We start from the raw sequence: 27,195 nt of genomic DNA, 5'->3' as shown, positions 1-27,195 counted from the left end.
TTCAAAGGCACTTTTCATCAGACTCCACTCCCACCCCCATTCCTTCTCTTTCCCACCCCTTCATAGTAGGTCACCCCAGAGAAAACCGATTGTCTGGTGTTTGGACATTCCTGGCCACATCCTGTTCTGTATATAAATGTCAACTGGCATGCCTGAGACAGGTAACCAACATAGAGAATAAAGCGAAAACTGAAGTGTGAAAAGAAAGAAAGCCCAGGGACTTGTTCTGTGTCTTCAATTAAGGCAAAACCCACGAAAAAGCTTTTTACAGATGTAATCACATATGCAGCTCTAAGCCACAGTGATAACACAGGCACATGTGTGCATGTGCCTGCAAGTCTGATGAATGAGAAAATATTTAGCAAGTTTTCCTACCCAGGAAAAACAAAGGCAGGGGCACTTCTGTGTGTTGCTTGGTAATTTGATTTAAATGGCATCTCCAGTGGGTGATTTTGGTCCCGGGGTGGAGTCATTCTCAATAATATTTACATCAAACAACCTAGGATTATGCACATCCTGAGTAATAGGCAACCTCAGTTCTGGAAAGAGAGGAGGCTGGCCTTTGGAAAATTAGCCCCTTTTCAAACGCTCCTTGGCACAGAAGCGTGGAAATCTTGTGGTCTGAGAGCAGAAAGAAATCTTGGGGATCATCTCCTCCACCCCCTCATTTTCCAGATGAGAAAATACAGATTTACAGAGTTGAGCTAACTTTCTCCTGGTTGCCCTAAGGATCAGTGGCAGAGGGAGGCTTGGAAACCAGCCTCCTAATTTCTGGTAACCCCATCAGTCTACCCTGAGCAGGGGGAATAAAGGATTGAAAATGGCAAATGATTAAGGAAACTTCCCTAAATGCCCAAATCATAAATAAGTGGCTTGGAAATACAAAACTCCAAACCAATGGCTGGACCCTGCTATTGGCATCTGAAGCCATAATGATGTTTTTTCCTCATATGGACAGATGAGAGTAATGGAATGTGACCTTAGTTCTCAGGCCAAGCACACTGACTGCAGTCGACCTCTGTCGCTTTCTGGTGGCCCTGCGTTCAGTCTCTCTCCTGTTTGGAGAGACGCCTCCATGAATGAGTATTAGAGTGAGCAGAGGCTAAGAGGGCCAGGGACATTCTTTTCCCATCTCTTGGCAGCTAAAGTTGGGGGACCTGTCCTGTCGCCTTGGCCATTTGGATGCTCCTGCCTGGGACTTTGCATCTGGAGAGGGTGACACCCATATGGGGCAATATTCACAGAGTGGCGGCTGCGCACGCTGGTAGTGGTGGTGCTGATGTGCTGCCCCTCCTGCTTCCTCCCTGTTTTCTGAGGCTGGCTCTCAACTTTCTGTCAGTCCTCTGAGCTGCAAAACCCTCTTTCTCCTTCATTGTCAGCCACCCTTGGCTCGTGTACAAGAACCTTGACAGAAGCATTCGAAGGAGAATGAATAGCCTACCCAAGTCCCTTGTTGGCTCTTGTTGGCTCTGTTATGTATGTCTCACTATAAAGATTAAAGAGGCACTTGTCTTTGATGTCCAAATCAAATCAAGTTGGAGGTTATAATTAATTTTCACCAGGGTCTACAGCCTTGCCCCAGGGAAAGGAATTCTAAAGGTCAGAATGTCTCCAATCCAGCTGGTCACCCAGTGGAGCCTGCAGAAATGTGCGTAAGGCACCCCTTCTGTCACTTGTCTCCATTCATGGAGTGGCCAGTGCTGGGACTCAAGACTACTCATGCAATTGAAGAGACCCACCTTCAGGCAGGGGAATATTTAGTGCAGCTTCAAGGTGCATGAAGGAGGAGCTTAAGCTCTTCTCCACTCTGTAATTTCCATCAGGATTCAGGTTGGTTTGTGGGGATACTGCAGGTAATCTAGGAGATCGGCTGAAAGGACCTCTTTTCCATCAGGGAACAGTGTAAAGTCAGAGTTCCCAAAGGGGCAAGAACAATCAGCTTTTGAGCATCTACCACCGAGAGGGCACTGTCCTCCTGCAGTGTGAACTTACCTTCTCCTGCCTCCTTCTTCTCTGCTGGCCCCCAGGGGAGCCAGAAAGAGAGGTTGGCGGGTGTTTGAGGATGTGGAGCAAAGAGTGAAATGCACTTGTAATGGATTGAATGCTTGCGCCCCCCAAAATGTGTATGTTGAAACCCTATTCCCAAGTGATGGTATTAGGAGGTGGAGCTCGTGAGAGGTCATTAGGATTAGAAGAGGTCATGAGGATGGGGCTCCCATGAATGGGATTAGTGCCCTTGGGAGAGTCTTGAGAGAGCTGCTTCTCCTCTGTGCTTTCTGCCATTGAGGATATGGCAGGAAGATGGGCATCTGCAACCCAGAAGAGGGCTCTCTCCTGAACCTGAACATGCTGGCACCGTAACCTTGGACTTCCTGCCTCCAGAACTGTGAGGAACAAATTTCTGTTGTTAATAAGCCGTCCAGTCTGTGGTACTTTGTTATAGCAGCTGAACAGATGAATAGAGTTCCTTTCCTTTCCCCACTGCAGGAGCCTGAGCCTGTTCCAGGCCTGAGCTACTTGAAGGACCTTAGGAAGGGAATGCAGTGATGGGTGAGGGGGAAGTTTTGATGTTGGATTGGGCTGGACTGTTTAGGTAACTTAAAATGAGACTTATAGCTAACATGCCCAGAAAATGTATGGAATCTTCTAGAAATGGGGAGTGGGAGAAGGGAGACCCAACAGAGTGGAGGTGAAGGGAAGTGGTGGGAGGAAATGATGCCCCTTCTTGCAGGCACCCTACTGTGTCTGGCTCCTTCAATAAAGTGCAGGCAACTTCAAAATGCAAATGCAGGGACAGCCCTCACCCCAACCCCACCCCACTAGACTTCCACACTCCATGTCCTTCCTTTACAGAACTTATGGGACCATCATGGCTTTCCTTCCATCTTTCCTCAACACTTGCAGGGCCTGAACAAGAATGCAGATAGAGGTCCACGTGTCATGTCTAAATATTTAAACACAGAAGTCCAGCTAACAAGTTGTTAAATAAACTCTGGCCTATCTTCCTATCTTGATAAGCATAGAGACCTGGAAAGCCAGATCCCAGTTAGATCCTCAGACTCCTTGGGATGTGGTGGGGCAGAGCCAGTCTGCTAGCTGGTAGCCACCCCACCCCACCCAACCTCTTCCTACCCCTGCCTCTGTCAGGCACACTGGCCGGTCTCACATGTGAACACCCCGCCCACATGGCTAAGCCCTGTCCATCCACGCAACAAATAGGAACCCCAGCTGTCCCTCAGTGTAAGCTGAGGGGTGCCAAGAGCAACCTGGCCTCAGAAAGGACGACCAGGGAGAGGTCCCTGCAGACGCTGGGGACAGGCTTGAAGCTGATTGGCAGGGCATAGAGGGATCCCGGGTACCTGCCCATGCCCTGTCCGTAAGGGGCACAGGCTCCTGGAGAGCACAGCCCCTTGTCTCCTTAAACTCCATGATCCCGGGAGCCTTTCAAAGTGTGGGGCCAGGGCAGAAGCCTGGTTGCCAGACTAAAAGGCAGTACTGATGGTTCTTCCCATCTTCTCAAGCCAAATTCTTAGGGTCCGATTGTGAAGCCTTTTTCCCCACATGTGGTGCAGGCTCCGCAGCCCTGCTGCCCTCGCTACCCCACATGGGTGTGGCGGCCGCCAGCCCCAGCGTGGTCCCCATTGTGCCTTGGGGAGCCCAGGGAGGTTGGGCTGTAACTGAGCAGAACCTGGAGAGGAGGCTCCAGCCACATGTAATCAAAGTTCTGCAGCTGAATAGGTCTCCCTGGGTGCCTTCAAACAGCTTTACATGCCAGCAAACTCGGAGAAATCACCAGCTCCACGCTCTGGTTTAAAAAGAGGGTGTCCTTGTCACTTCCTCCTCCAGCTTTCCCACTGGCAATTGATTAACCACCATCATCAGATTATCCCAAACAACAGCTCAGATAATCACTGGGATTAGTAAGGAGTGCATCTCCTCCCCCTTCCCTCCTCCCCTCCCCTCCTCTTCCCTTCCCTCTCTCCTTAGTTCTCTCCTTTTCCATTTGAAGAATAAAAGGCAAGCGAAGGGTAAAAGGTGAGGAAACATAAATAAGCACCACTATTTTAAGTCTTATTGATGGACTGCGGAAGAAAGAAGAAAGAAGACCAACCTTGACTGAGCAGGTACTAAGTGGCAGGCCAGGCGGGTGTTCCCTAAGCCCCCTCTAAGCCCACCGGAGACCCTCTAAGCAGATGTTGTCACCCCCTCCTTCTTATGAGCAGAGAAACAGGCTGGGCAAGGATGCTGAGTGACACAGGGACTCCACTGGACAGGAGCCTTGGGTCAGTTTGCCAGTGTCCCCAGGGCAGAGGGCTGGGCCCGAATGCAGACTGGAAGGAGTCTCTGAGTCCTGTCCAGCTACCTGGAACTCTGTCTGGAGGGGAAAATAAGGCAGGAGCCCCTGTATGCACAGGCACCCATATTGCACATTTCGCTGTGCTCTTTCTTGCTAGGCCACCCCCTCTCCCGCTGACCATTACAACCCCTTCACCCACAAAAGCCTACCTTTGTGGAACCTCCCAGCCATTGGGAAATGAAAATGCACTTTTGCATTGGAGAGTGCGGCTCCTACAGGAATGATGCTAAAATGGCAAAATAAAAAAACCCCATTTTTCATTAAACCACACAGGCTCTGCTGTGCCAATTAAAATAAGAAAACCCATTTTGAGGGGGGAGGCTCAGCATGGAGCTGATTTCTCAGCAATGGCAGAGAAGTGTGGGTTCAAGTTCTGGGTCCCCGAATGTGATTTGAAAACCAGGCTGGCTGCATCCACTGAGAGGGAGAGAGGGGGTGAAGATGACCCAAGGTGACCAAGCTTACTGCTTGGTCAGTTTTGAATATTCCATAGGCTTGGGGAGGGCAAAACTGAATGACTGTTTACCAGGGCTGTAGAGGGCTGAGATGTCAGGAGGAAAACTCTCAGTGTGAGCTTTGTCTAAATAGACTTTTCTTCTTTGCCAGTGGTCCTTGCCTTTCTGGGCCTCAGCTTCTAAGGGGACAGTGCAGGGCAGTGGCCAGGAGTCAGCAGATCAGGGTTCCAGCCTCAACTCTGCCAGAGCTCGCTCTGCAGACTTTTCCTCACTGTTTTGTAACTTTGAGCTCTAGGCCCATATCTGTAAATCCTGCATGGCTATGTGACATGTTTTGAGGCCTCCCTACATGACTGGAACTCTTCTGTTTGGAGAATTTGCACCATGAATCCATCCTTCTCAAGTTAGAAGCCAGAAGCTTACTTCCTAGTGAACCTGCAGTCAAGCTGAGGCCTGGGGCTTGGCTTTTCCAATCAGATGCACCAGCACTAGAGCAGTGCAAGTCCAGATGTGTGGAATCTGGGGAGAACAGTGGTAGAGGGTGGCCCACAGAGCACAGACTCAGTGTCCCAGCCTTGTGTTAGTGGGGCGAGCTGTGGGGTCTGTGCCTAGCAGCAGCAGCAGTGATCACATCTCTGCAGGAGCAAACTGATACCGTGGTGTGGGGTTCTCCCTGGCTTCCAGGCCACGGACTTTTGTGCAAAATTAGACCAGGGCACCCTTTCTAGACACAGTACTGCCACCTGCTGGAAGTTGCTATGATATACAAATCTAATGAATATTGTAACATATAAATCCGTGCAGGGTGCGAAGGGCACCCCTTCAAAAGTGGTGGTGTTGTGCAGTGCTCGACCTGCACAACTGACCTTGGTGGCCCTGCAAGCCTGACTCTTTGGCCTTTGTGGAAATTCTATGAGAGACTTAATTTCTTTTAATAAATGCCTTTTCTACTTAAGCTACCTAGAGTGGGTTCTGGTGCTTGACCGGGAACTCTGACTGATACAAATGAGGATATGCATTTATGACATGTGCCCCCTAGGGCTAAATCCCAGCTGGCCAATGATGTCCAAGTCCTCCGAGAAGGCTAAAGCACTTACGTTACTCAGAGGGTTGTGCTTAATTTATTAATTTTTAGAGGAACATGGGAAGGGGATCTGATTCACTTTATCTTCCTTCCTTATTCCAGGAAACTATTTGTTTATTCTCTTGCTTCTGCTGTCAGGGCCAGAGTTCACGGTTGTCAGGGCCAGAGGAACCCCGGGGATGGAAATGAGAGTGTGCGTTATAAATATGCCAGCAGGGAGACTCGCGGGGAAGATGGTTTTGCCGGGTCTTGTCTATGCACTGTCACATCTCCTATTGTTACAGGAGGGGTGACATCAGCTTGTGTATCATTTGTCTGATGACTGTGTGCACGTGCGTGTGTGTGTGTGTGCGCGCGCATGTCTGGCTGCAGGTAAAGTGATCGGTTGGTGTTCAGGTTTTCCTGGGTTGTCCAGATTTAAGATGTCTTATCCTTATTTGTGAGGCCATTTGTGGGCCCATATTTTTTGGTTTGTCATTAGGTCATGTGGGTGCTACTGCTCAAGGTCACAGCAGCTTCTGCCCAGGATGTGGGGAGGAGGGAAAATGAGTGGGGCTACCCCAGGGAATCCTCTCCCCATCAATTGCTGGAAATGCATGCCTGATTTAATCCTCAGCGTTTCAAACCTGAAAGGAGGGAAGGAGGTATGCGTCCTGCGTCCGGGAAGCGGGGTGGAGAGACGTGGGGGCGGCTAGCAGGCCCAGGCTGGCTGGTAACTGCCCACTGGTCTGATTTCAAGGCTGCCTGTCCAGATCAGCCACCCTTGTTTGCTGCTTGAGGCCTCACATTGCTTGGCTCAGAGCCTTTCTGTCCAGCCCGAAAGAAGGAACAGGGGCTGCCAAGGCCAGGAGAGGGAGCCCGTGGGTCGCATTCACCCTCAGTGGCTCCTGTCAGGGTTTGGACAGAGGGAAGGGCAAAGAGAGGAGAGGGCCATATTCTGAAGGGCAGTTGGGGTAGGAAGGGGCACCAAGAGAAGGAGAGAGGAGGACACTGAAGGGTTGGGAGGTGGGGCCACTGGATATTTACATGTTTGACTTCAGAATTTGTCCCAGGTCCCTGGAGGGCCTCTCTATGCAGGTTGCTTTTCCCTCCTGCACAGCCTCCTCCTGGGTTGCTCCTGGAAAGGGGCAGGCTCTTCAGAGAAGGGATCTGTTGCAGATGAGGCCTCCCTGCCTCACCCTCTCTCTTTCCCTTAGAAGCCCTAACTCCCCCGGCTTTCAGATGGGAAAGCGCATAAAGGGGAACACCTGGTGGTGCCGTTTCTGGGAAAGCCACTGCAGTAAGCTCAGAGGACCCTCCGAGAGGAAGAGCAAGCAAGGTCCCAAGAGAGAAGAAACGGGTGGGTGAAGTGGTTTGTCAGGATGTAGTCCTGCAGGTGGACACTTTCCTGAGGCCCTGCATGCTCCTCTGAAAGGGCAGGCCCTGGAGTCAGACGCAGGCCTGAGATAAGAGAGAGTGCTATTGCCTGTTGGTTCATTACTGTTCTCCTGTGACATATTTGGGGTCTCAAAATAAGAGCCAGGGCCTTTCTTACACAGAATCCTGTCTCTCTGGCCCCAAGTTACTGCCGGTTACCACGTGGCTGGGGGCAGCCATAGGCCACCAAGGTGAATTGTGGACTTGTCTCAACACATCTTTCTCACTTGTTACCTGCTCTCCCTGGCACAGTCCTTCTTGCATGTCACAAGAAAATATATATTCTCCTTTTTCGAAATCAGATGGAAGGGACCCAAAGAAAGGACCATCAAGAAAGCCCGCCCTCTATGCAGGATAGACTTTTTCTTGAGAGGCAATGGGTGAACCCTTCCAATGACTGGTTGCTCCTTCCCTCACCAAGGACCTCCCTCCTCCTTAGGACAACTCCAGCTGTTAGGAAGTTGTCTTCCTTCATTTGGGTACCCAGCTACCTCCTGGGATCTCTCTCCTAGTGGTTTGATTGGCCAAATGTTGGTAAATCCTTTCTCTGCCTTCAGAAGTTGCCAGCTTGCTCTAGTGCATCCCTTAAGTCTTCTCCTCCAGGCCAAGGTTTCTTTGGCATGTCCTCAATGGCCTCCTTCTCCCAACTTCCCCTCCCTCGTCTACTGAAGGACCCTTTCCTGTCAGCACCTCAGCTCCCTTAGCACCTTGGGGCCCAAGGGAGCTGGCCACACTCAGCACCGCTTCATGAACACCCACCTGGCCAGGGCTAGAGGAGATTTTATTCACATGGGGAGTTGAGGAGCATCCCAAGGTCAGGGCCCTTTGTGTCCAGTTCCCTACTCCTTCTCTATGCTCACCCTTGGCCCTCAGTGGACACCCACCCCAGAATGAGGACCCAGTGATCCCAGAATGCCCCAGCTGAGTGGAATATTAAAGAGCATCCAACCTTGTATTTTGCACTGGGCTATGCTTACCCCCAAGCCCTCAGCCATGAGCTGGGCCTATCAGAGCTTCAGAGGAGCTACAGAAACACCTGGTCTTTACTAGAAGATTCTGGAAAAAAGGCAAGTAATGTAAGCCAAGTAATTTAAGACTATATTTTTATGGTTTTTAAAAAAAATGATTTCAGAGAGAGGAAAGGAGAAAGAGAGAGATAGAAACATCAATGATGAGAGTCTCTGATCAGCTGCCTCCTGCATGCTCCCTACTGGGGATTGAGCCTGCAACCTGGGCATGTGCCCTGATCAGAAATTGAACCATGACCTCCTGGTCCATAGGTTGATGCTTAACCACTGAGCCATGCTGGCCAGGCTTAAGACAATATTTTTATATGAAGACAAATGCATATATATTATGTAAAAGAATGTAGAAGCATGAAATTCAAAGCCAAAACATGAAACTTCAGAGGACTTTTACACTATGGGAAGGCTACTTAGGGCTATTTCTTTAGAGTTCAGTCCCAACCCTGCAATGCACTGGCCCCCTCTGCTGAGTGGTGTTTGGGTAGAGAACTTGGAGAAACTCTGCTGTACTCAACCTCCTTTATTATTAGAGGAGAAGGAAGTGAAGACCAGAGTAGAGAATTAACCTAAGGACACACAGCTCTGAGGATTTGAAACCCAGGTTTGTTCTTTCCTCTGTACCATGAAATGCTGCAATTAGGTTTATAAGAGTGCTTACCATGGCAAGAAAGGGGAGCAAAACAGAAAAGGGGCTCTGAGTTAAGTCTTGGTGATCCAGAAAATGAATTCAAGAAACAGTTTTATTCAGAATCTGTGCTCTGGGTTCTGAGAGTCTACCCCATTCAAGGACAGAGTACATTTCCTTACCTCTTTCTGGATCCAGCATTCCCTGTTTGGGAAAAAGGCTCAGGTGAGAAGAGAAGAGAAATCCAACTCCAGTGCCAGGGAACAAGGGGAAGGAGGCCAATATGGTAGCAGGGCCACCTGGCAGCCCCTCTGGATGCCATACCAGGGAACTGGTAGGACTGGCTATGTTAAAACAGTGAGAGACATGTTGACTTTCCCTTGCTCACATATGACAGGCTGTACCTGCACACACACACACACACACACACACACACACACACACACACACACACACCCCTCTCACTCGGGCTCACAGGTCCAAAAGCTTATGATCAAAAGGTGGCTCACAAAGCAGAAATGCAAGAAACCATTAAAGAATCGAGTTCTGGCCTCCCCATCACGCAACCACCCACTGGCAATCAAAATGAGAATTGGAAGGGAGAAGTCAGCCTTAACCGGGGAATTGAGCAAGTGTAGCTTTTTTTTGTTTGTTTTTACTCAAAACGCTGTCCCTCAAATATTAAATTAAGGTGAAGGGATTGTGTTGTTTTGTAAAGGTGTCTTTGACATTGCAAGTTTATGACACCCAGTCGTCAAAACCTTAAGCCACAAATGTCTACAGATTGGCTTGCTGCTGTCACCTCTCACAGAAGTGCAACTTTCAATATAATTTAATCAAGTCAATTAATACTGTTTAATAAATAGGCCAGAAAATTAGCTGAGAGTTTTTCTCGGCGGGATGCGGCGTGCGACCAGAGTTATGGAAGATTGTCCCTTGAATCACTAAGGCAAACTTTGTTGAGTGTCATTTTACATAAAGCAGTCACATAAAAAAAAGAGAGAGTTTTAAATAGAAAAAATTCCAAAGTAGTTCTCCCACAGACAGACAGGGAAATTGAAACATCTAAAAAAAAGGGGAAAAAAACAAAACACAGCCCCCCTACCCCACAACCCATTTGCTTCAAGTGCTTGAACATACAGTACTCAGCATCTTTGGATATTTTACAATGTACAACTCCAAACTGCAGCCAAGAGGAAACAAAGAGAACTAACCAGTCATCTGAAAAAATTGAGTTTATAAGAAGTCATTACCTTTACAAAATAAAAACAAAAGCCCCGATACCACTGGATTCCAATTTGTTCATTTTTCCTTGTTTGCCTTTAAAGTTCGGGTCAGCCCAATCCCGTGGCTGATGGGGGGACATGGGCATGTTGGGAAGTGTCTGGAATGGAGACAGGAATCTGAGAGGAGGCTGCCCAAGCAGGTGGCATTTGAAGGTGAGAGGGTGTCTGAAGCAATTCCCTCTGGTGTAATGGCAGCTGATGGTGTGGCGTCAGGGGTCTCTTCTGAGGGGCTGGGGTAGGGACGGAGTCTGTGGTCTTCTCTGGCCTTTTTGTTTTTTGTGTTTGCTCAGGAAGAAGCCAAGGCGAGAGGAAGAGTGAAGTCTCCGAGGCCCACAGCTCTGGGATTGGGGACACCGGCCTGGGCAATTGTGCAGGTGAACTCTCCTTCTTTCCTGGCTACTGAGAAAACAAAGCAAACTCAGCAAGAAAAGGGAGGGAAGGCAGGAAAGGGGAGAGAAGAGCAGGAAGGCACTGGGCCAGCAGAGCTGTCTTCCTTCTCAGGACCCGCTACAAACTCAAGAACCGGGGAGAGTGTGTGGACAGCCCCAACTCACAGAGCCCTTCAAACCCACACTAGAACCAAGGCTCAGCCTCCCCACACAGAGGGGAGCCACATACCCCAGCTTCATCTCCAGAGGGAGGGGTCCAGGGTGTTCAAATGCAGTAAAGAGAAACCCACAACTTGAAAAGCAAACAGATAAGCCCACGGAACCAGGAATTTTGTCTATTTCCAGGGATCAAAGTAGAGGCAGGCAGTTGACAGGCATTAAGACATGATCCCCATCCTTTCTTTGTTGGCCTCAGGGGTCTCAAGAGATTCCCTACAGCTTTGGAGGGTGTGTATGGAGATGGAGTAAGTGCTAAAGTCATCGCAGGGGTCCAGACACACACAGTGGCCTGCCCAGAGAGAAGAGGAGGGAATATGTGGAGTTCCACAAAACTGCATGTGGGCTGTGGACAATCCCCACCCCAGTTCTCTCTCTCTGTCACCGGTGTCTAGTTTGGCCACTTGTCTCACCCGTGCTAATAAAGGGGTGGATGTGATAAAACGAAATCCCATAATACAGCTGATTTTATCTGGGACTTTAAGTAGAAAAGCTTCTACCTTCACAGAATTTGGTTGGAGGGACAGGCATGTAGATGTTGGCGGGTGGGTGTGGGAGGAAAAACTAAATTACCCGCCCCTTTTCATAGTAGGATGAAACCGGAGTACAGAAAACTGACCTGTTCAAGGTCACAAGACAGTGAGGGAAAAATGGGCCAGGACTCCAGGAGCCTTGCTCCTGACTCCAGGAGGCCTCCCTGCCAATAGGGCATTTGCCATAAAGATCCCAGGACCTCTAGAGACTGGGAAAGTGACCCATCAGAGCAGTGTCACCAGGGACTCTGCCATAGGGATGTGGGGCTCAACCAGGGCCTGTGCCCCAGGCCCCTCGCCTCATCCCTGCTGCATCTGATCTGCCTCTGGCCCTGCCACCTCCCTGCATGCACAGCTCCAAAGTGCTCCAGGGCGCCCAGCGTGGGGCCTCCTCTGAGGCCTGGGACACTGTGAGTTCCTGTGTGAGAGCTAGAGAGAGCCAGTTAGGGAGAGGCTGGCCCAGCAGAGAGGAGATGCTCATCTCAGACACAAGCAAAAGGGAGGCAGGTGCCTCAGGAGGCCTGGAAAAATACCATTGCTGCTGATATATATTTCTTTCATTTTTTTCTTTGTGATTTTGAAATAAGTTCAGATCCATTGGATGGGGCAGGGCGGGCCTGCTGGGAGAGAGGGCAGGGCAGCTGGACTGGGCAGACAAGGACAAGCCTAGTTGTTGGCTTCAGACATGGAGGCCACATGATTGAGGCCAGCGAGCCCAGGGAGGCCGGCCAGGCCCGTGGCCCATGGGTCAGGCAGCGGGAAGTAGGGCCTCGCTGCGGCCACGTTCTCGGCTAGCGCGAAGGCCAAGAGGCCCCCCGTGTTCCTCTCGGCCTCCAGCTGCGCGCGCCCGAACAGCTTCATCTGTGTCTCCTCGAACTGCCGCTCAAGCTCCTGCAGGCTCAGTGCGCCCTTGGGTGCTGCCAGGAAGTGCTTGGTGGGGCTGGGGCCCGGGAGGCACATGGTGGCCCCGCCCAGGTGGCTGCCCACCTCGCCCAGCGCTGGGGGCATCACAAAGGCCGCCTTCTCCGGGGCTGGGCCTCCGGGCCCGAAGAGCAGGCTGGCTGCCCTCCAGGCGGCAGGCTTGCGGCCTCGTCGAGGCCGTGCCATGCGGCAGCTCTGGCGCTTGATGTGGCGGTGCAGGTGGTCGGAGCGCGTGAAGCTCTTGTAGCAGAACTCGCACTGGTAGGGTCGCACGCCCGTGTGGATGCGCATGTGATTCTTGAGGTCGTAGTTGTGCACGAACTTGGCGTTGCAATGGATGCACAGGTAGGGCCGTTCCCCTGTGTGCTTCCGCATGTGGATCTTCAGCTTGTCCTGCCTGCAATGCAGAGCCGGGAGTCAGTCCCTGCAGGGAACACTGGGAGCCACTTCCTACCCTCTCTCCCCTCTCCCCCCTTCCTCCGGGACCTGCTATACTGCCAAGTCTCAAACTCTAGGAATGGACCCAGGCTAGAATTTACCTTCAACCCCTGCCCCACCCCAAACAGGCATGGTTATCACCTGGATTAGAGAGCTGGAGAAAGAGCAGTGTCCTGAAAGACCTCCTCCACTCCGGAACCCTTTCTACTTGTGAGCTCTGAGTAATGAAGCTCCCACTCTGTTAGGGGCCCCTCTCACAGGCTGGAAAATAGACCTGCTGGCGACACACATCCCCACAAGTCAGCAGTCCTTAGTCCTCAGTGGGGCAGTGACCTCTGATACTGGGTTGCACCTTAATCTCATGCCCACTTCCCTCCAGTTTGCCATGTGCTTTTTCCCAGAGCCCCTGGGCCCATCCCAGCCTAGCTGTTGAGCTCTGTCTGTCCTCAGGGCTAATCTGGGAAGCTATAGAAGCCGGCACACCTTGTGCAAGTCTCCTGCACTGTGGTTTCTTATCCCAAACCCTGGGCTCTGCTCTTTGTCTGCAGACAATTCCAGGGTTTACAAAAGAGCCAGGTGCGACAAGAATGCAGCTTAATCTATGGCAAAGCTTCTCAGGGTTTAAGCAGTATTATTCAGAGGTAAGGTATGGTGTAGGGGTGGGGCGCGCACTGGGGGTTTGGGGGCCCCTGCTCCAGCTGCAGACCCACCACTAACATACTGGGGGACCGTAGGCAAGTTACTTAACCTCTCTGAACAGAGCTGAACCTAGGACCAGACATCAATTCCTGTTGTCCAGGGCTGATGAAGAGAATCAGGGTTTTTGTTGCCCTAGATTCAACACACCTCCTGGTGGTCTTGAGAGGAAAATTGAGGGTTTTTTCCCCTCAAGACTGAGCCTGCATAAACCAGCCTGGCTGAGGTGGAGTCAGCTGGGCTGCAAGGACTCCTCTCAGGATCATTCTGAAGCCTTCCCTGGCCAGGCCTGCAGGCCAAGCAGCTCTGTGTCCAGTCTCCCCACTCCTCCCTGCAGGTGTGGCTTGGGTGGAACGTCTGCCTGTAATTTTTGGCTCAGCTTTGAGGTCGGAACAGATGTGGAGCTCAGGGGTCCACCCTAAAATGGCCAGATTTAAATAAACCACCCTCAACATAACCCCAAGACAGCAGGAGCAGAGGGCCTGGCCTCCTGGTGTCCCCTGGCCACTAGAGGTCTCACTGGCTCTCATTTTCTGCCCAGTTCCCCAAGGGCGGGGCAGGATGTTTTTGTGTACACAGGCAGGGGCCAGGGGAGGAGGACCCCAGAGGACAGATCTGCCCTTTCCACCTGTGCTCACAGGAGGGCTGGAGGGTACTTGGGAAATGGAGGAGGGGGTGGGGAGTGGGATGGGCAGAAAAGAGGAAGTGAGCTGGCTGGTGTCGACCTCTCTTCCACATCCCCTGTCCCTCCCACAACCCACCAGCTGTCCCCAGGCTGCATAGTACCCTGCTGTGACATCCCATGCCTCCCCCCGCCCCCCCCCCCCCAGCATGCTGCCCTTGTGGTATCTGTAATTCTCATTTCATCCAGGTGATTGGATGTTTGAGCAGGAAGAGGTCTTAGAAAGCATCCGGGCTAGTGGGTCTCAAACTTGAGCATGTATCAGAAGCATTACCAGGGCTCGATGAAACAGTGCTGGGCCCCACTCCCAGAAAGTCTGATTCTGTAGATCTGGGATTGAGAGGACAGAGAATTTGCATTTCCAACAAGTTGACTGCTGCTGCTGCTGCTAGTCCACAAACCACTTTGAGAACCAGGGGCCTAGGCTAATCCTTCACTCTGCAGGTGGGCAAACTGAGGCCCAGGGAGGGACACTCACCGGGATCACCCAGAGGTTAATGGCAGAACTGGGACTAGAATTCAGGCCTGTTGGTTCCCAGCCCAGGACTCTTTCCTCACCACTGTAGGAAATAAAGTGGGGCGCATAGTGCGTTTGTACCCTGATAGCTGCACAGTCCTGAGGGATATGTCTTGGGACCCAACACATTCACCCAGGCTTGATGGAAACACTGAAGTTAGGTGGTCAGCTAGTCTCACTCTTCTGTACAGAGCTAAGCCTAGGGGCAGACATCAATTCCTATTGTCTGGGGCTGATAAGAGAATCTAGGTTTGTATGAGCTAGGTTTAACACACCTGGAATAGTTTCCTCACTTAGAGGAAGAGTTGCGGCCCAGAGAAGTTAAGCAGCTTTCCCAAAGGTATCGCTGTGATGGGCAAAGGGGGCAGGGGTGGCTGTTTGGGGTGTGGTTTGTTTGCAAGCTGTTCTGAGGTTGAAAAAAGGTGGATTTTCAAACCTGGGACTCTCAGTGCAAGGCCTATAAGGGCTTACCCAGAAAGTAAAGACCAGGAACAGTTAAAACAGGGCATTTGCTGCCAGCTCTCCGCCTCTGGGCCCAGAAGACTGGGGAATGCTGCAGTAGGAGCTTGGCCCTGGGCAGGAGCTGGCTGTCCCTAATGGAGGCTTTTCGTGGGAGCAGGGCAGGGGGGTGAGTAGAGTGGGCGAAGCTCATGATAAGTCAGCCCTGGAAAAAGCTTAGAGATCATCTAGTTTACCAAGAGCCTGTTAACATGTTCTGATTCATAATCTGAGTCAGGGGGAGCAGTAACCTGCATTATTAGCAGTATACCTCCCAGGACCTTGAAAATACTGATCTAATCCCGTTACATCACTTTCAAGATGAGGAAACCAAAGACCAGAGAGGGAAGGGCTTTCTAAAGTCACACAGCCTCCTTATTCCTGGAATGACCTTTTCACATGGCTGTAATGCACATGCATTGGCAAATTGGACCTGGGCACACTCCAAGAACTAGGTCAAGTCCTTGGCTGCCCTGGGTCCATTTTCTGACCTCTAAAATGGGGGCCTGGGCTGTACCATTTTGATCTCTGGTGTTCTGTGTTTGCATCTGAGTAATGGGCTTATAACTGAATTACTTTCTTGCTCATTGGCTTCATATATGTATTATGGCTCTTCCCCTCCCGCTTCTTCATGAATCTGAGCTGCTCGTGGAGACAGCATGAGCGTAGCTGGACAGTTTTCTAGCCTGAACCTCAGGAGCTGAGCTCTTAGTTACTTCCCACCAGGACTGGAGGTCTGTGGTCCTGCTTAAAATCTCTCGAGGCCTCCTATGTCCAGTGGCCTATGGGCTTACCCATTAGCATGGCTTTCCAGGCTCACGCCTTCCAGTGACAAGATGACTAAGTTCTGGGGGCCCCTGGGGACTATAGTTAGCAAAGCTGTAGTGTATACATCAAAGTTGCTGAGAGTAGGTCTTAACTGTTCTCACCACACCCACACTAAAAAGGTAACTATGTGAGGTGATGAATGTTATCTAACATTGTGGCAATCATTTCGCAATATATACACATATCAAATCATCACGCTGTATACTCTAAACATATACACCGGCATATGTCAATTTTATCTCAGTGAAGCTGGAAGAAGGATCACCTCACTTATTTTGCAAGCCTCACCCCTCCCTGTACATAGTCCTGTACTCACACCACATGGATATGTGGTGCTCCTAGCAGGACATGTGCTGGTCAACTCTGCATCTTTGAATACCTGCTGGCATGAGTTGGACTTCCAGCTCCCCTCCCATGAGGAAACGAACGCAAAGAGGGTGCAGTCATGTGTCCACAGCTTTACTGATCTTGGGCAATATGCGAATGAAGTCAGAAAACTGGGAGCGACCTTAGGGAGCACCTTCTCCAACACCCTCATGCTTCACATGGGGAAATTGAGGCCAAGAGAGGGAAGGAGACTTGGCCAAAGTCACACTGCTAGTTAGAGGCAGAACCAGGCCCTGAGCCCGGGGTTCCCAATTATCGCTCCAGCGCTCCTTCCAAGGTGCCACAGTCCACTGAGAGATACTGACTCTACAGTCACTGACTCAGCAGCTCTTTCGTGTGCCAGGTGCTGCTTCCTTGGTCCTCATTCAGCACGTGGTGCGGATGATACTGATACCTGCTTTGATAAGAACTTGCCAGACGCTTTTGTGCTCTGCTCAGTGCACAACACTGAATGTGGAGTGGCTGCTCCTGGAGCATTTGACGACTGACCAGTGACCTGCTTGTACAGGGCCAGTTTTCAGAACCCGCAACTCCAAATCCCACATGGTCCTGTCTCACCCTGATCCCCTTGTTTGCCCTGTACCCTGCACCAGGGACTAGCCTGGTCACGTGCACCCAAACCTTGATCTGCATTCCCCCCTCCACCCGGGAGAACTCATCGTCGAGAAAGATGTGCCCGTACCCATGAGCTCATCCCGAGTGAAAGGAAGGGGCCGCAGGTCTTGCCTCGGGTCCTCGGCCTCCACGAAGGCCCCCCACTCAGGCTAATGCTTTCCCAGCACCATCCTCCCAGACTTCTTGGTAACCTGATGGTCTGAGACCAACTCTCTTCCTGCTGCCACTGCTAATGACATTACATTATCTTAATAAGGTCCCCAGAGCTGCCAGGAGTGGGAGGACTAAAAGGAAAATACAGAACAAAAAAGAAGCCAGGCTCTTGGCCTTGTTCAGAGAGCAGACAGCTGCCTACCGTAGGAGGGATCAGCATTTGGCTCACAATGGAGGCAGGAGTCGAAGACTAGAAGTTGCAGCCTTTAGGGGATGTTGGTAGGGCATCCAATGGAAACTAGTGAGATCATGGCTCACCAGAGAGCAGCTTCGCAGGGCGCAAAGGTTGTCCATCTTCTCCCAGGGACAAGATGGGGCTTCTGTTGCTCGGGGGCTGGCCCCTTCACAAATCCTGCAGTTTCATGCCTTTATTACCTGCCCGGCCAGGCACGGCTGGAGCACCTCTGAGAGCTGGGCTGCAGGAGGGAAGGATGCCCAGCCATGCTCTCTAGGAGTTCCTTCCACAGGCTGCCTGCACTCAGAGACCAATGTGACATACATTAGGAGGAATTAAGGGTCTTCTGAGGCCTTCACAGCCCAGGGCTAGGCCCAGTTGGCAGGGATGAGGGCCGCAGTGTGGCAACCAGGGGGCAACCAGGGGGCCACCTGTGGTCCAGGTGGGCAGAAAAAATGCCCACCGAGGGCAGCAGCATCCCTCTGCATGCAGAGAGAACACACACTTTCTCATCTTCCCGGGCTCACTTCCTCCCCTTTCTTCAAGACCTTGCTAGGGGCCACGTCTGGCAGAACCTTGTGGTCCTGATCTTTGGCCCTGCTTCAGACTTTCTGGGAATAGCAAGACTCCTGATGAGGAGGATCTAGGGGAATCTTGACATAGACTGAGTCAAAGAGGCAGCAGCTGTTGCTTTCAATGGCTGCTGAAGAGCCTTCAGCTGGGGAGGGAAGGAAGGTGCTATGGATGGTGGCTACAGGAATTCAGCCACAAAGAAGGTCCCTGGGGTAAGGCTGCAAGGGGATTTGGCTACAGACAGTTACAGGAAACCCCAACCTGGACAGGCCAGAGCTGGCGCTCTCTAAAGACCAAATAGAATCCTTGCAGGGCAGCTCTAAGGAGGGAAGCGCGGAACCAGTGATTCTGAAGAATGTGCCAGGGAAGGGGTGGGGAGGTGTTCAGCACAGATAGCCACAGCCCACGGTGAGAAATGCAGTCCCTTATTCAAAGGAGCCAGGAAAATCTCCTCCAGCCTCCCAAGAAGGAGGGGGGGGGGGCGGGCGCAGCAAGATCTTTTCTGATCTTTCTCAGGACTGTCAGAGCCCAGTGGGAACGAGAGAGGGAGAGAGTGAGGAGGAGGGGGTGGGAGGTGCTGATGGAGGCTGGAATGCAGCTGCTTCAGCTGGAGACAGGCCTGGGGGCCGATGGCTGTCAGTCTGCTGGGAGGAGTAAACCCGAGGGAGGGCAGGGCAGATGGCTGGATGGCCAGGAAGGGCCACAGGCTGATCTGACCTACCTGGAGGGGTGGTGAGAATGCAGGCACAGAGGCCACCCTCAGTGGTCATCAGGAATGTGCTGGGAGGGAGGTTCTGGAATGCAGTCCTCCTATACAACCCAGCATCGCTGCCCAAACTGGAGGCCTACTCAGAGAATGTTCTAGTGATAGGAGCGTAAGAAATCTGTCTGCAGTGATTGACCAAGTTTAAAACTTTCCCTAGGGAAGGCAGGGCCCATGGACTGGCATAGTCCTCACAGAACACTGTGTGTGGGAAATGCCTGGAGGGGAGGAACAGGGCCAGAATAAAGATGGGGACTTGGGGGGTCAGGCAGGGTCACTGTGTGGTACCCTGAGACATGCATCCTCTTGAAGCCATGGACCTGAATCTGTCCTGCAGGGAGAAGTGTCTCAATGGCAGCTATCTGCGTAGGGGAGAGGCATGAAAATTAGGGAGGTGGACCCTGGATGGCAGGAGGGAAGCTCCAGGCTACTCTGGGGCTGCCTTTCTTAGATCTGGCCTGTGCAGAGTATCACCTCTTTGAAGTCATTCCCTGGGGCTAGGCTGGGAGCCGTGGGCTGGAGATGAGTGAACTGTACTTGACTTTGGATTTTGCTCTGGTTGGTCTCCCTTATGCTATCCTGGGCTTTTGTCAGCCTTGTTCAGATGTTCTAGCTGGGCCCCTGTGGGGCTAAGTAAATTCAGGAGGAGGTGAGGGTGGGAGAGGAAGCATCGCTTAAGGCAATATCAGAGTGGCAGGGCCATTGGTGAAAGACACCTGAGAATAGGTGAATCTCAGGCACTTTAGATCCAGCTGCTCTGCACCTGCAGATCTGCCTCCACTGTCAGCTCAAAGTGTCTAGGAGAGAGTGTGTTTTGGGGTTCCCTCACAGAAGCAGCTGTGTGGGGACCTCAAGGCCCCCTTTGGAAATAATTGGTATTGTCCTTCAAAGCAGTCACTGAATGAGCCTGCTGAGCTATTTTGGCAATGCCACTGTCACCTGAACATGTGTCTGATGGCCTTCTCTGGAAACTTCCACTAGAGTTTCAAGCCACCCAAAAGAGTAGGTCTCACTACTTTATAAAACTTATTTTTCCCCTGAAAAACATGGCCCCTGGTTCAATATTTGACATGAATCAAAAAATTTCACTTTATCCTCAAAGGCCAAAGATTTGTGCCCATGGAAAAAAATCAAAAGAACGAGTCCCCAGCAATTCCTGCAGATACATTTCCAAGAAGATGCGGGGTGACAGCAGCACCCCTGGCATAAGTGTGGGGCTCTCAAGGTGAGTTATTTGACAGGATAGTGGCCGTGCGGGGAAAGGACCTCATCTAGTAAGTCATGGTCACAAGGCAGACATCCACCAGGCTGTGTTTACACCCAACACACTGAAATGACAAGCTCTGGTGCAAGGCCATCCACCAGAACTTTCTCCACTGAAGACATGCCGGGAAGATCAGCCTCACACCAGTGACCACACACACAGCACCGACACACCATATTTTCCCCAAATAAGGCCCATCAATATCCAGCACTGGACAAATCTGACCCACACATTCCACTCATCAATTTTGGCTACAAAACTTGAGAGATGTGTCATAGAATTTGCTGTCACACAAGTCAGTCCCAGCTCCGCTGTTCCCTAGCTGCACTTACGAGTGGCCAACCAGCCACTGGGAGACAGATTTCTCACCTGTAAACAAAGGCTATATGGCACCTCCCCGTCTTCCCAGGGCATAGCTGGGTGAGAGCATATGGAATACACTTAGGACAGTCCCTGGCATGTGGAACATCCTCCAAATAAAACAAAGGGGCTGCACCCTTTTGGAGAACTTCAAACGGCTTCCATGGGTTTACAGTGAGGAAAGGTAGAGGGAGGCCAAGCAAGCAAGGCACTGAGGCCCCTCACTCCTGCCTTAGCCAGAACAGCTCGGCTCTGATCTGTTTTATATCTTGGCCTTCCACCTAACATTGCATTTAAGAAAATATTGTTTTTTCAAAAGAAAATATTTTAGCTCTTAAAAAGAGCTTGAAAATCACTGTACCAGGGAATGCCTGGCATGCCTTCTAGCAATGAACTTGATGTGCATCTAGGATCCAATTGGACCTCCCCTGAGCTGGGTCTCTCTCCATCTTGCCCTGACCCCGCCCATGCCCCTCTCTGCTGCCATCGCTGCCGCCTCTGACCCTCTCCCAGCTCGGGCCCCCGCCGTGCGCACCTGGTGAAGCGGACCTCGCAGATGTTGCACATGTATGGCTTCTCCCCGGTGTGGGTCCGCATGTGCCTCGGCAGCTTCCCGGCCCCCATGATGACTTTGTGGCAGATGGGACACTGCTGAGAGGCCTTGGGCTTCAGCTTGCGCTCCTCCACCAGCGGCCAGGGTGGGAAGAGGCCGCCCAGGTGGGTGGCGCTCAGGAAGTTGAGATAGGCACCGTAGTCACTTTCCGCCTTGATGGCGCCCAGCGGCCCCCCGGGGAGGTCCGGGAACATGTCCTTGAAGAAGTCGTTGGGGAAGGGTGGCGGCGGGGGTGGGGGTAGCTCCTCCTTCTCCTCTTCCTTGATCTTCCGATTCTTGATGACCAGGTCCAGTGGCCCACTGTCCATGGGCTGCTCGGGCAGCTGGGCAAAGGCACCAAAGTCCCCTGGCCAGAGGTGCGGGAAGAAGTCCGGGGAGAAGGGAGATAAGGAGGGCCTCCTGTCGGGGACGTTAGCTTTGGGGTACAGGTTCTCCCTCAGCAGAGATTCGATGGAGAAGTCCCGGATCACGCCCAGGTGGCCAGGGCTGCTGGCCCGGAAGGGGTCCGGGAAGTCCCTGGGGCCGTCTGAGTAGGCCTTCTCTGTGAGGTGGTCCGTCTTGGAAGGGCTTTGGTGGCAGTTGATGTCTTGGGGGTCAGGCAAGTTCTCCTGGTCAGCGAAATCCTCCGTATCGTCATCCTCCTCCTCCTCCTCCTCCTCCTCCTCCTCCTCCTCTTCCTCCTCGTCGTCGTCGTCCTCGTCGTCGTCGTCGTCGTCCTCCTTGTCGTCCTCCTCGCCGCCCGCGCCGCCGGGCTCCATGATCTCCAGGCACACGTTCACGATGCAGGGGATCTCCAGCATCCTGGCGGCGTTGAGGATGTGCTTGACGTTGGAGGCGGTGATGGTGAGCGTGGAGGTGTAGGCGAACTCCAGGATGGCGGCCAGGGCCTCGGGCTGCACGAAGTCGATCTCGTAGACGTAGGGCTGGCTGGCCAGGGCGCCGGCCGTGAAGAGCTTCTTGAAGTACTTGCTGCAGGCCGCCAGCACGGAGCGGTGCGTGCGGTACTCCTGCTCCTGCACCACCAGGAGCACGTCGCAGAGCAGGCCGTCATGGCGCTGCTCGTTCAGGCTGCACAGAACCTCGCTGCTGTGGTTGGGGAAGGGAATGCCGATGAGCTCGTCAATGCCATTGGCCATGGTCTCAGCCAGAGCCCTGCAGGTGGACGCGGAGAGGGAGAACAGGGTTAGAGGACATGGTCCCAGGAAGGGACACCCGGCTCCGGGATGCTGGGCCGGGGAGGCAAGGCTGGTGGGCCTGCTGGTCCAAACCACCCCTGCCTTTGCTTAAGGCTTCCCTCTCCACCATAAATCCAGCCCCGCTTCCTCTCAGCTTTTTAAAATCCCATCTGCAGTGCAGAGCCCAGCTCATAAGCTGGGGCTTTTCACTGCACCAATGGGGGCTTTTCCTGGACCCCTCAGGCTCTTGGAGTTGAGCTCTCATGGAGGCAGTTGGTGTTTACTGTTTAGCAAAGGCTCTATAAGCTTCCTGTGGGCATGATTTCACTGAATTCGACTTTGTTAATGTGCAATGGTGAGACACCAGGATGGACAGCCACAAGACACTCAGTGGCCACTGTGAACTACGTCCACCACTTCCTTACACAGTGTCTGTGGGTCAAGGGCCAAAGGGGGAATGTTCTCTCACGACTCAGTGCTGCTGCTGAGAAAATGCTCTGGTTTATTTCACAAATCCTCTGACTCCTACAACAGACTAACATCTAACATTTGGCTATTACTGGCTACTGTTATGGGCTGAGTTGCATCCCCACCAAATTTATAGGTTGAAGTCTTAACCCTCCAGTATCTTAGAATGTGACTGTATCTGGAGGTAGGACCTTTAAAGAGGTGATTAAGGTTAAAATGAGGTCATATGAATGAGCCCTAATCCATTATGACTGGTGTCCTTATAAAAGGAGATTAGGACAGAGACACACAGAGGCAAGACCCTGTGAAGACACAGGGAAAAGACCATCTGCAAGCCAAGGAGAGAGCCTCAGAAGAAACCATCCCTGCCAACACCTTCATCTTGGACTTCCAGCCTCCAAAACTGAGAATAAATTTCTGTTGTTTAAGCTACCCAGTCTGTGGCACTTTGTTATGGCAGCCCAAGCAAACCAGCATGGCTACTAGGAAATCGAAGACAAATTTTGTGGCCCATTTTCAGCAAGGGAATGGGGGCCTTAAGGTAAATATTTTGCCTTCTGACCTTCCTTCCATTTTCATCTTAGTTGTTGAAGTTTCCTTTCATTTGCAATTCTTGCTCTTTTGTTCTACTAAATGCTGATATCCTATCTATGCATACATGTAAGCCATTTTACCTATAAATAAGCATTTAAATTCAGTTATTAAATTCAAGCTCATTATTAGTTTATTTATCATGTCTGTATCCTGATACCTTCAGAGAAACATATCCCTATGGGGAGAAGCTCCCTGAGACACCTTAGCGTTGTATGTATTAAACACGAAGTATGGCCAGCGACAGCCACCAGGAGGGAGAAGTGCAGCACACAGAACAACAGAACTCACAGCCCAACTCAGCAGATTCAACCTGTACAAAAAGCCACTTCCATTTTTATGCCAGTACACAGGGCCTTTTTACTCAGAGCAAAGCTTGAGTGTGGCCCATGGCCTGGTTCTTACCCTGGTACAATTACAGTAGGGCGAAGAAGAAAACCAAAGCCTGAAAGCCCCACATCCCAGAGGGAAGAGCTTTGGGAATCCCCACGCATTCATCTTCTGGATGTTTCTGCCCTGGGAACGCCGATGCAGTGGGAGCCGGGGAGGTGAAGAGTGCCAGGCCCCACAATATGTGCCCCAAGTGAAGCCCGGAGGCACCAGGGACCTGGTGAGGCATGCAGGGTGCCAGCTACTCCTCCCTGGTCCCCCCTTTCCCTCTATCCCGGAGGGCCACAGCCATTCCTGAGCAATCCCACCTGGCAAGTGCTCAGGACATTTCCCAGAATGAAGGCCTCATTGCTTTCCTGCCTTCTCATCTTTAAAAGGGCCAGAGACCCTACAGGACATGCATTCATTCCCTAAATAGTTATTGGGTTTCTCCCTGTGCCAGGCACTGGGGATGCACAGAGAGCAGGCCAAGAAGGCCCCTGTTCCAACAGAGCTTACAGGGACATAATAATTGTGAGAAAGATATTGCAAGGTTCCTGGGAGAGGAGTGAGCTATCACTACACACCTATCAGAATGACTAAATAACAAAGGGTGCGAACAGCCGAGGGTGTGGAGAAACTGGATCACTCAAACATTGTTGGTGGGGGCGTGAATGGTATAGCCATTCTGTAAAACAACTTAGTAGTTTCTTAAAAAACTAAATATGTATTGAGGAAATGACATCTTTTTCTAATTCTTATGAAGCTTCCATATGGTTAGTAGAGTCCTGACCCTCTGAGGGACCCTCCCATCTGAAAAGACTGTGAATGAAATTCCCCTTGGACTATTAAGTAAAAAGCCCAAATCAGTAAAACTTCAAAAACTAGAGCCAAGTTTCTTTGCTTACTAAGGGCTTGTGCCTTTAAAGATAAAAATGTTCTTAAATGTTAATTTAGGGGAAGATTCCCACAATTCTTTAAGCTTTGCCCCACCTTCTTAAATAGAGGAGTCAGACCCATTGGACCATGTGTCGGCGGTCAGTGTCTCAGCCAAGCTCACTGAGGGATGAAGACTGCTGTCCATTCCCCTAACTGCCCCATCTCAGTGCTTTTGTAGCATGTCTGCTGGAGACTGGGAATCAGAAGCCCATAGCTGTGAGACTTTGGGAGGCTGCTCCAGCTCTCTGGGCTCCCTTGACCTCATCTTGTCATTGGATGGTAATGGGAAACCAAATAACCAATGTGTCATGACCACGAGAAGTTAGAAGTGCAAAGTGGATCTGGATGAGGAAAGGGCAACAGGCCAAGGTGACCCTGGACTAGAAGGCTCGTCTGCCCAGTGGCGACTTCTCACAGTGGCCTGGTTTGGAGTCTTTGTCCCATTCCTGGAGGAGGGGATGTAACTGTGTAGCTGGGGGCTGTTTTTCAGGGCAGGAGGCAAGGCCTGACCTTGCTCTTTAATTGTCTCTTTGGGAAGAATTGTCCCTGCCCTGTACTCTGGGAGCTTCCCTGATGACCCTAAGGTTCCCATGCCCTGAAGGGCCCAGACAGCAGTACTCCGAAAGGGTGGCCATGCCCTGCCCCCACCTCCCCTCCTTCTGGCCCAGGCCCTCTCTCTCCCTCCCTTCCATCGCCCAATCCAGGGCAGTTCTGTCTCCAAGAACAATACTCTCAGGAAAGAGAATCACACACATACACAAAACAAAGACTCTTAACAGCCAGGAGAAGCTTGGTGCAGAACATGATCCGTTGGTACAAAGGGGATAGAAAAAATGTATAGATAGATCAGAAATAAAGGCGGAGCAGGGCAAGAGGGGAAGAGAAGCTTGGAAATGGAGTCAAGAGGAAGAATGCAGGGCGGGCAGAACCTTCTCAGGTGTGGTTCCCATTCCAGTGGTCCTGAGGCTGCCATGGCCTCCCAGGGCCTCCGCCCACAGTGGAAGCTTTTCGAGCCCAGTGTGTCCAAGCAGCAGCGTCTGACAAAGGCAGTGCCTCTCGAGTCTGGCCTTGGTTTATTCAACTGTAAAATGAGAACCTTACTTGGTTCAGTAACTCACCTGCGTTCCCCTCTCTCCCTACCAAGAGAGGGATCTTGCCCTCAGCTTACCACCTAAAGACAGACAGGGCGGCTTCTGTGAGCAAAGCAGAGAAGCGGTGGGGGCGGAGAGACCGGGAGGAGCAAGAGGGCCTTCCACCGCGGAGTGCGATGTAGAAATCTGGCTCTAGAAGTCCTCCAGTACTAGTTTCTTGAGCGTGACTTGAGTTTTATTCTTATTTGTATCCTGTTCTAATAACCAAATGAAGCAAGCGAGCCAGCCAGCCTTTACAAAAACAATAAATACCAGCTACCATTTATTGAGCGCCTGCAACATGCCAGCCATCCCACCTCCGATTTTTCCTCAACCAGTGCAATTCTGAAAGGTGCATATTTGTATTGTCACCTCCAACTGAAGGATAAAGAAAGGTGTGGGGAGGGTGAGTGACTTGCCCAGCGCCCCAGGTGTCTGAGCCAGGCTTTGAGCCCGGCTGCATGTGGTGTAGAAGTTCACAGTCACCCCCTTTACCACACTGCCCCCTACAGAGTTCAGTTTGGGGGCGGAGGGATTTGAACTCTTCCCCTCAAAAGTTGTCTCTTACTTTAGAGATTTGATCAGAGCCAGGGCTGAGGGATGCACACCAGGGAGCTGAGACCCTCACGTGCCAGGGGTTGGGGAGGCTCGGTGCTGAGTATAAATGCGGGCTGGGGGATCAGGAAGGCTTCCAGGAGGAGGGGGCTTGTCTGAGCTGTGAAGGACAGAGCGGATTTTGTTGGGTAGAGGGGGAAGGCTTTGGATTTCCAGAGTCCCCTCTAAAAATGTGCTTCACCTGGATCCTGAGTGGGATCGCATAAGAAGGTGCTCTCAGCCAGCAAGTGCTGAGTTTGATTGATGGTCATCTGACAACCCAAGGCCCACGATGAGTGGTGGAGGGTGAGAGCCCTGCTCTCAGACCGCCTGTGCGGTCACATCTTGTGACCCATGCTAATGGCCTCTGGGATTTACTTTTTCCGTCCTTGAGCTCAATTTCTTCATCTGCACAATGGGGACAATAATAGTGCTGGCCCCATAGAGTTGCTCTATGGATCCAATGAGCTAAGGCACATAACATGCCTCCTGGTACATAGTAGGTGCTCAACCAAAATGTTAGCAATTATGAAGTCCGGGAAGGACATAGACCCTAACAGATCTTTTGGCAGAGGGAGGTGGGACCATACAGGGAACCAATTTGCCTTCCACATAGTTTTGCAGAGATCCACCCTATTTAAGCACCTCTCCCAACCAAAGACACTGAGAACAGCCTTTACAAGCTCCCAGGGGACCCCCGGCATGTGTGGGGCATCCTATCTTCCAAGGTTTGTTCATATCTCCTATCTCATGTATTCCTACGAGGCAGGTGAGGCCAGTATCAACTTTATGTCATTTGACAGGTGAGGAAAATAAGGCACAGAGAGGAGCCCGTGCTCAAGGTCACACAGCAAATTGGTGTCAGAGCTAGAACTAGAAGCAGGGTGTTTTGATGCCAAGCCTGTGCCCTCAGCCAGGTGCAGGCTTGCGTGGCTAATAGGGGCCCATGTTCTAGGATTGGTTTTACCAGGAATGTGAAGTGCAGGGGTATAGGCAAAGT

At 51.6% G+C, this 27,195-nt stretch overlaps 1 protein-coding gene across 2 annotated transcripts in view; it reads right to left on the bottom strand.

Annotated features, from left to right (window-relative positions):
- Positions 1-9,802: 9,802 nt before the first annotated feature.
- Positions 9,803-27,195, bottom strand: part of ZBTB7C (zinc finger and BTB domain containing 7C) — a 298,223-nt gene continuing 280,830 nt past the window's right edge. For both annotated transcript variants that reach the window (XM_081149870.1, XM_081149871.1), the window contains 2 exons: positions 20,852-22,081; positions 9,803-12,704 (listed from right to left, as the gene is read on the bottom strand). In XM_081149870.1, coding sequence (XP_081005996.1) covers positions 12,053-12,704; positions 20,852-22,065 — 1,866 coding nt within the window. In that variant the 5' untranslated portion in view covers positions 22,066-22,081 and the 3' untranslated portion in view covers positions 9,803-12,052. The remainder of the gene's footprint in view (positions 12,705-20,851; positions 22,082-27,195) is intronic.

This window comes from Miniopterus schreibersii (genome assembly GCF_964146895.1).
Source record: "Miniopterus schreibersii genome assembly, chromosome: 10".
Classification (NCBI taxonomy): domain Eukaryota; kingdom Metazoa; phylum Chordata; class Mammalia; order Chiroptera; family Miniopteridae; genus Miniopterus; species Miniopterus schreibersii.
This window is presented reverse-complemented; position numbering and strand designations above follow the sequence as displayed.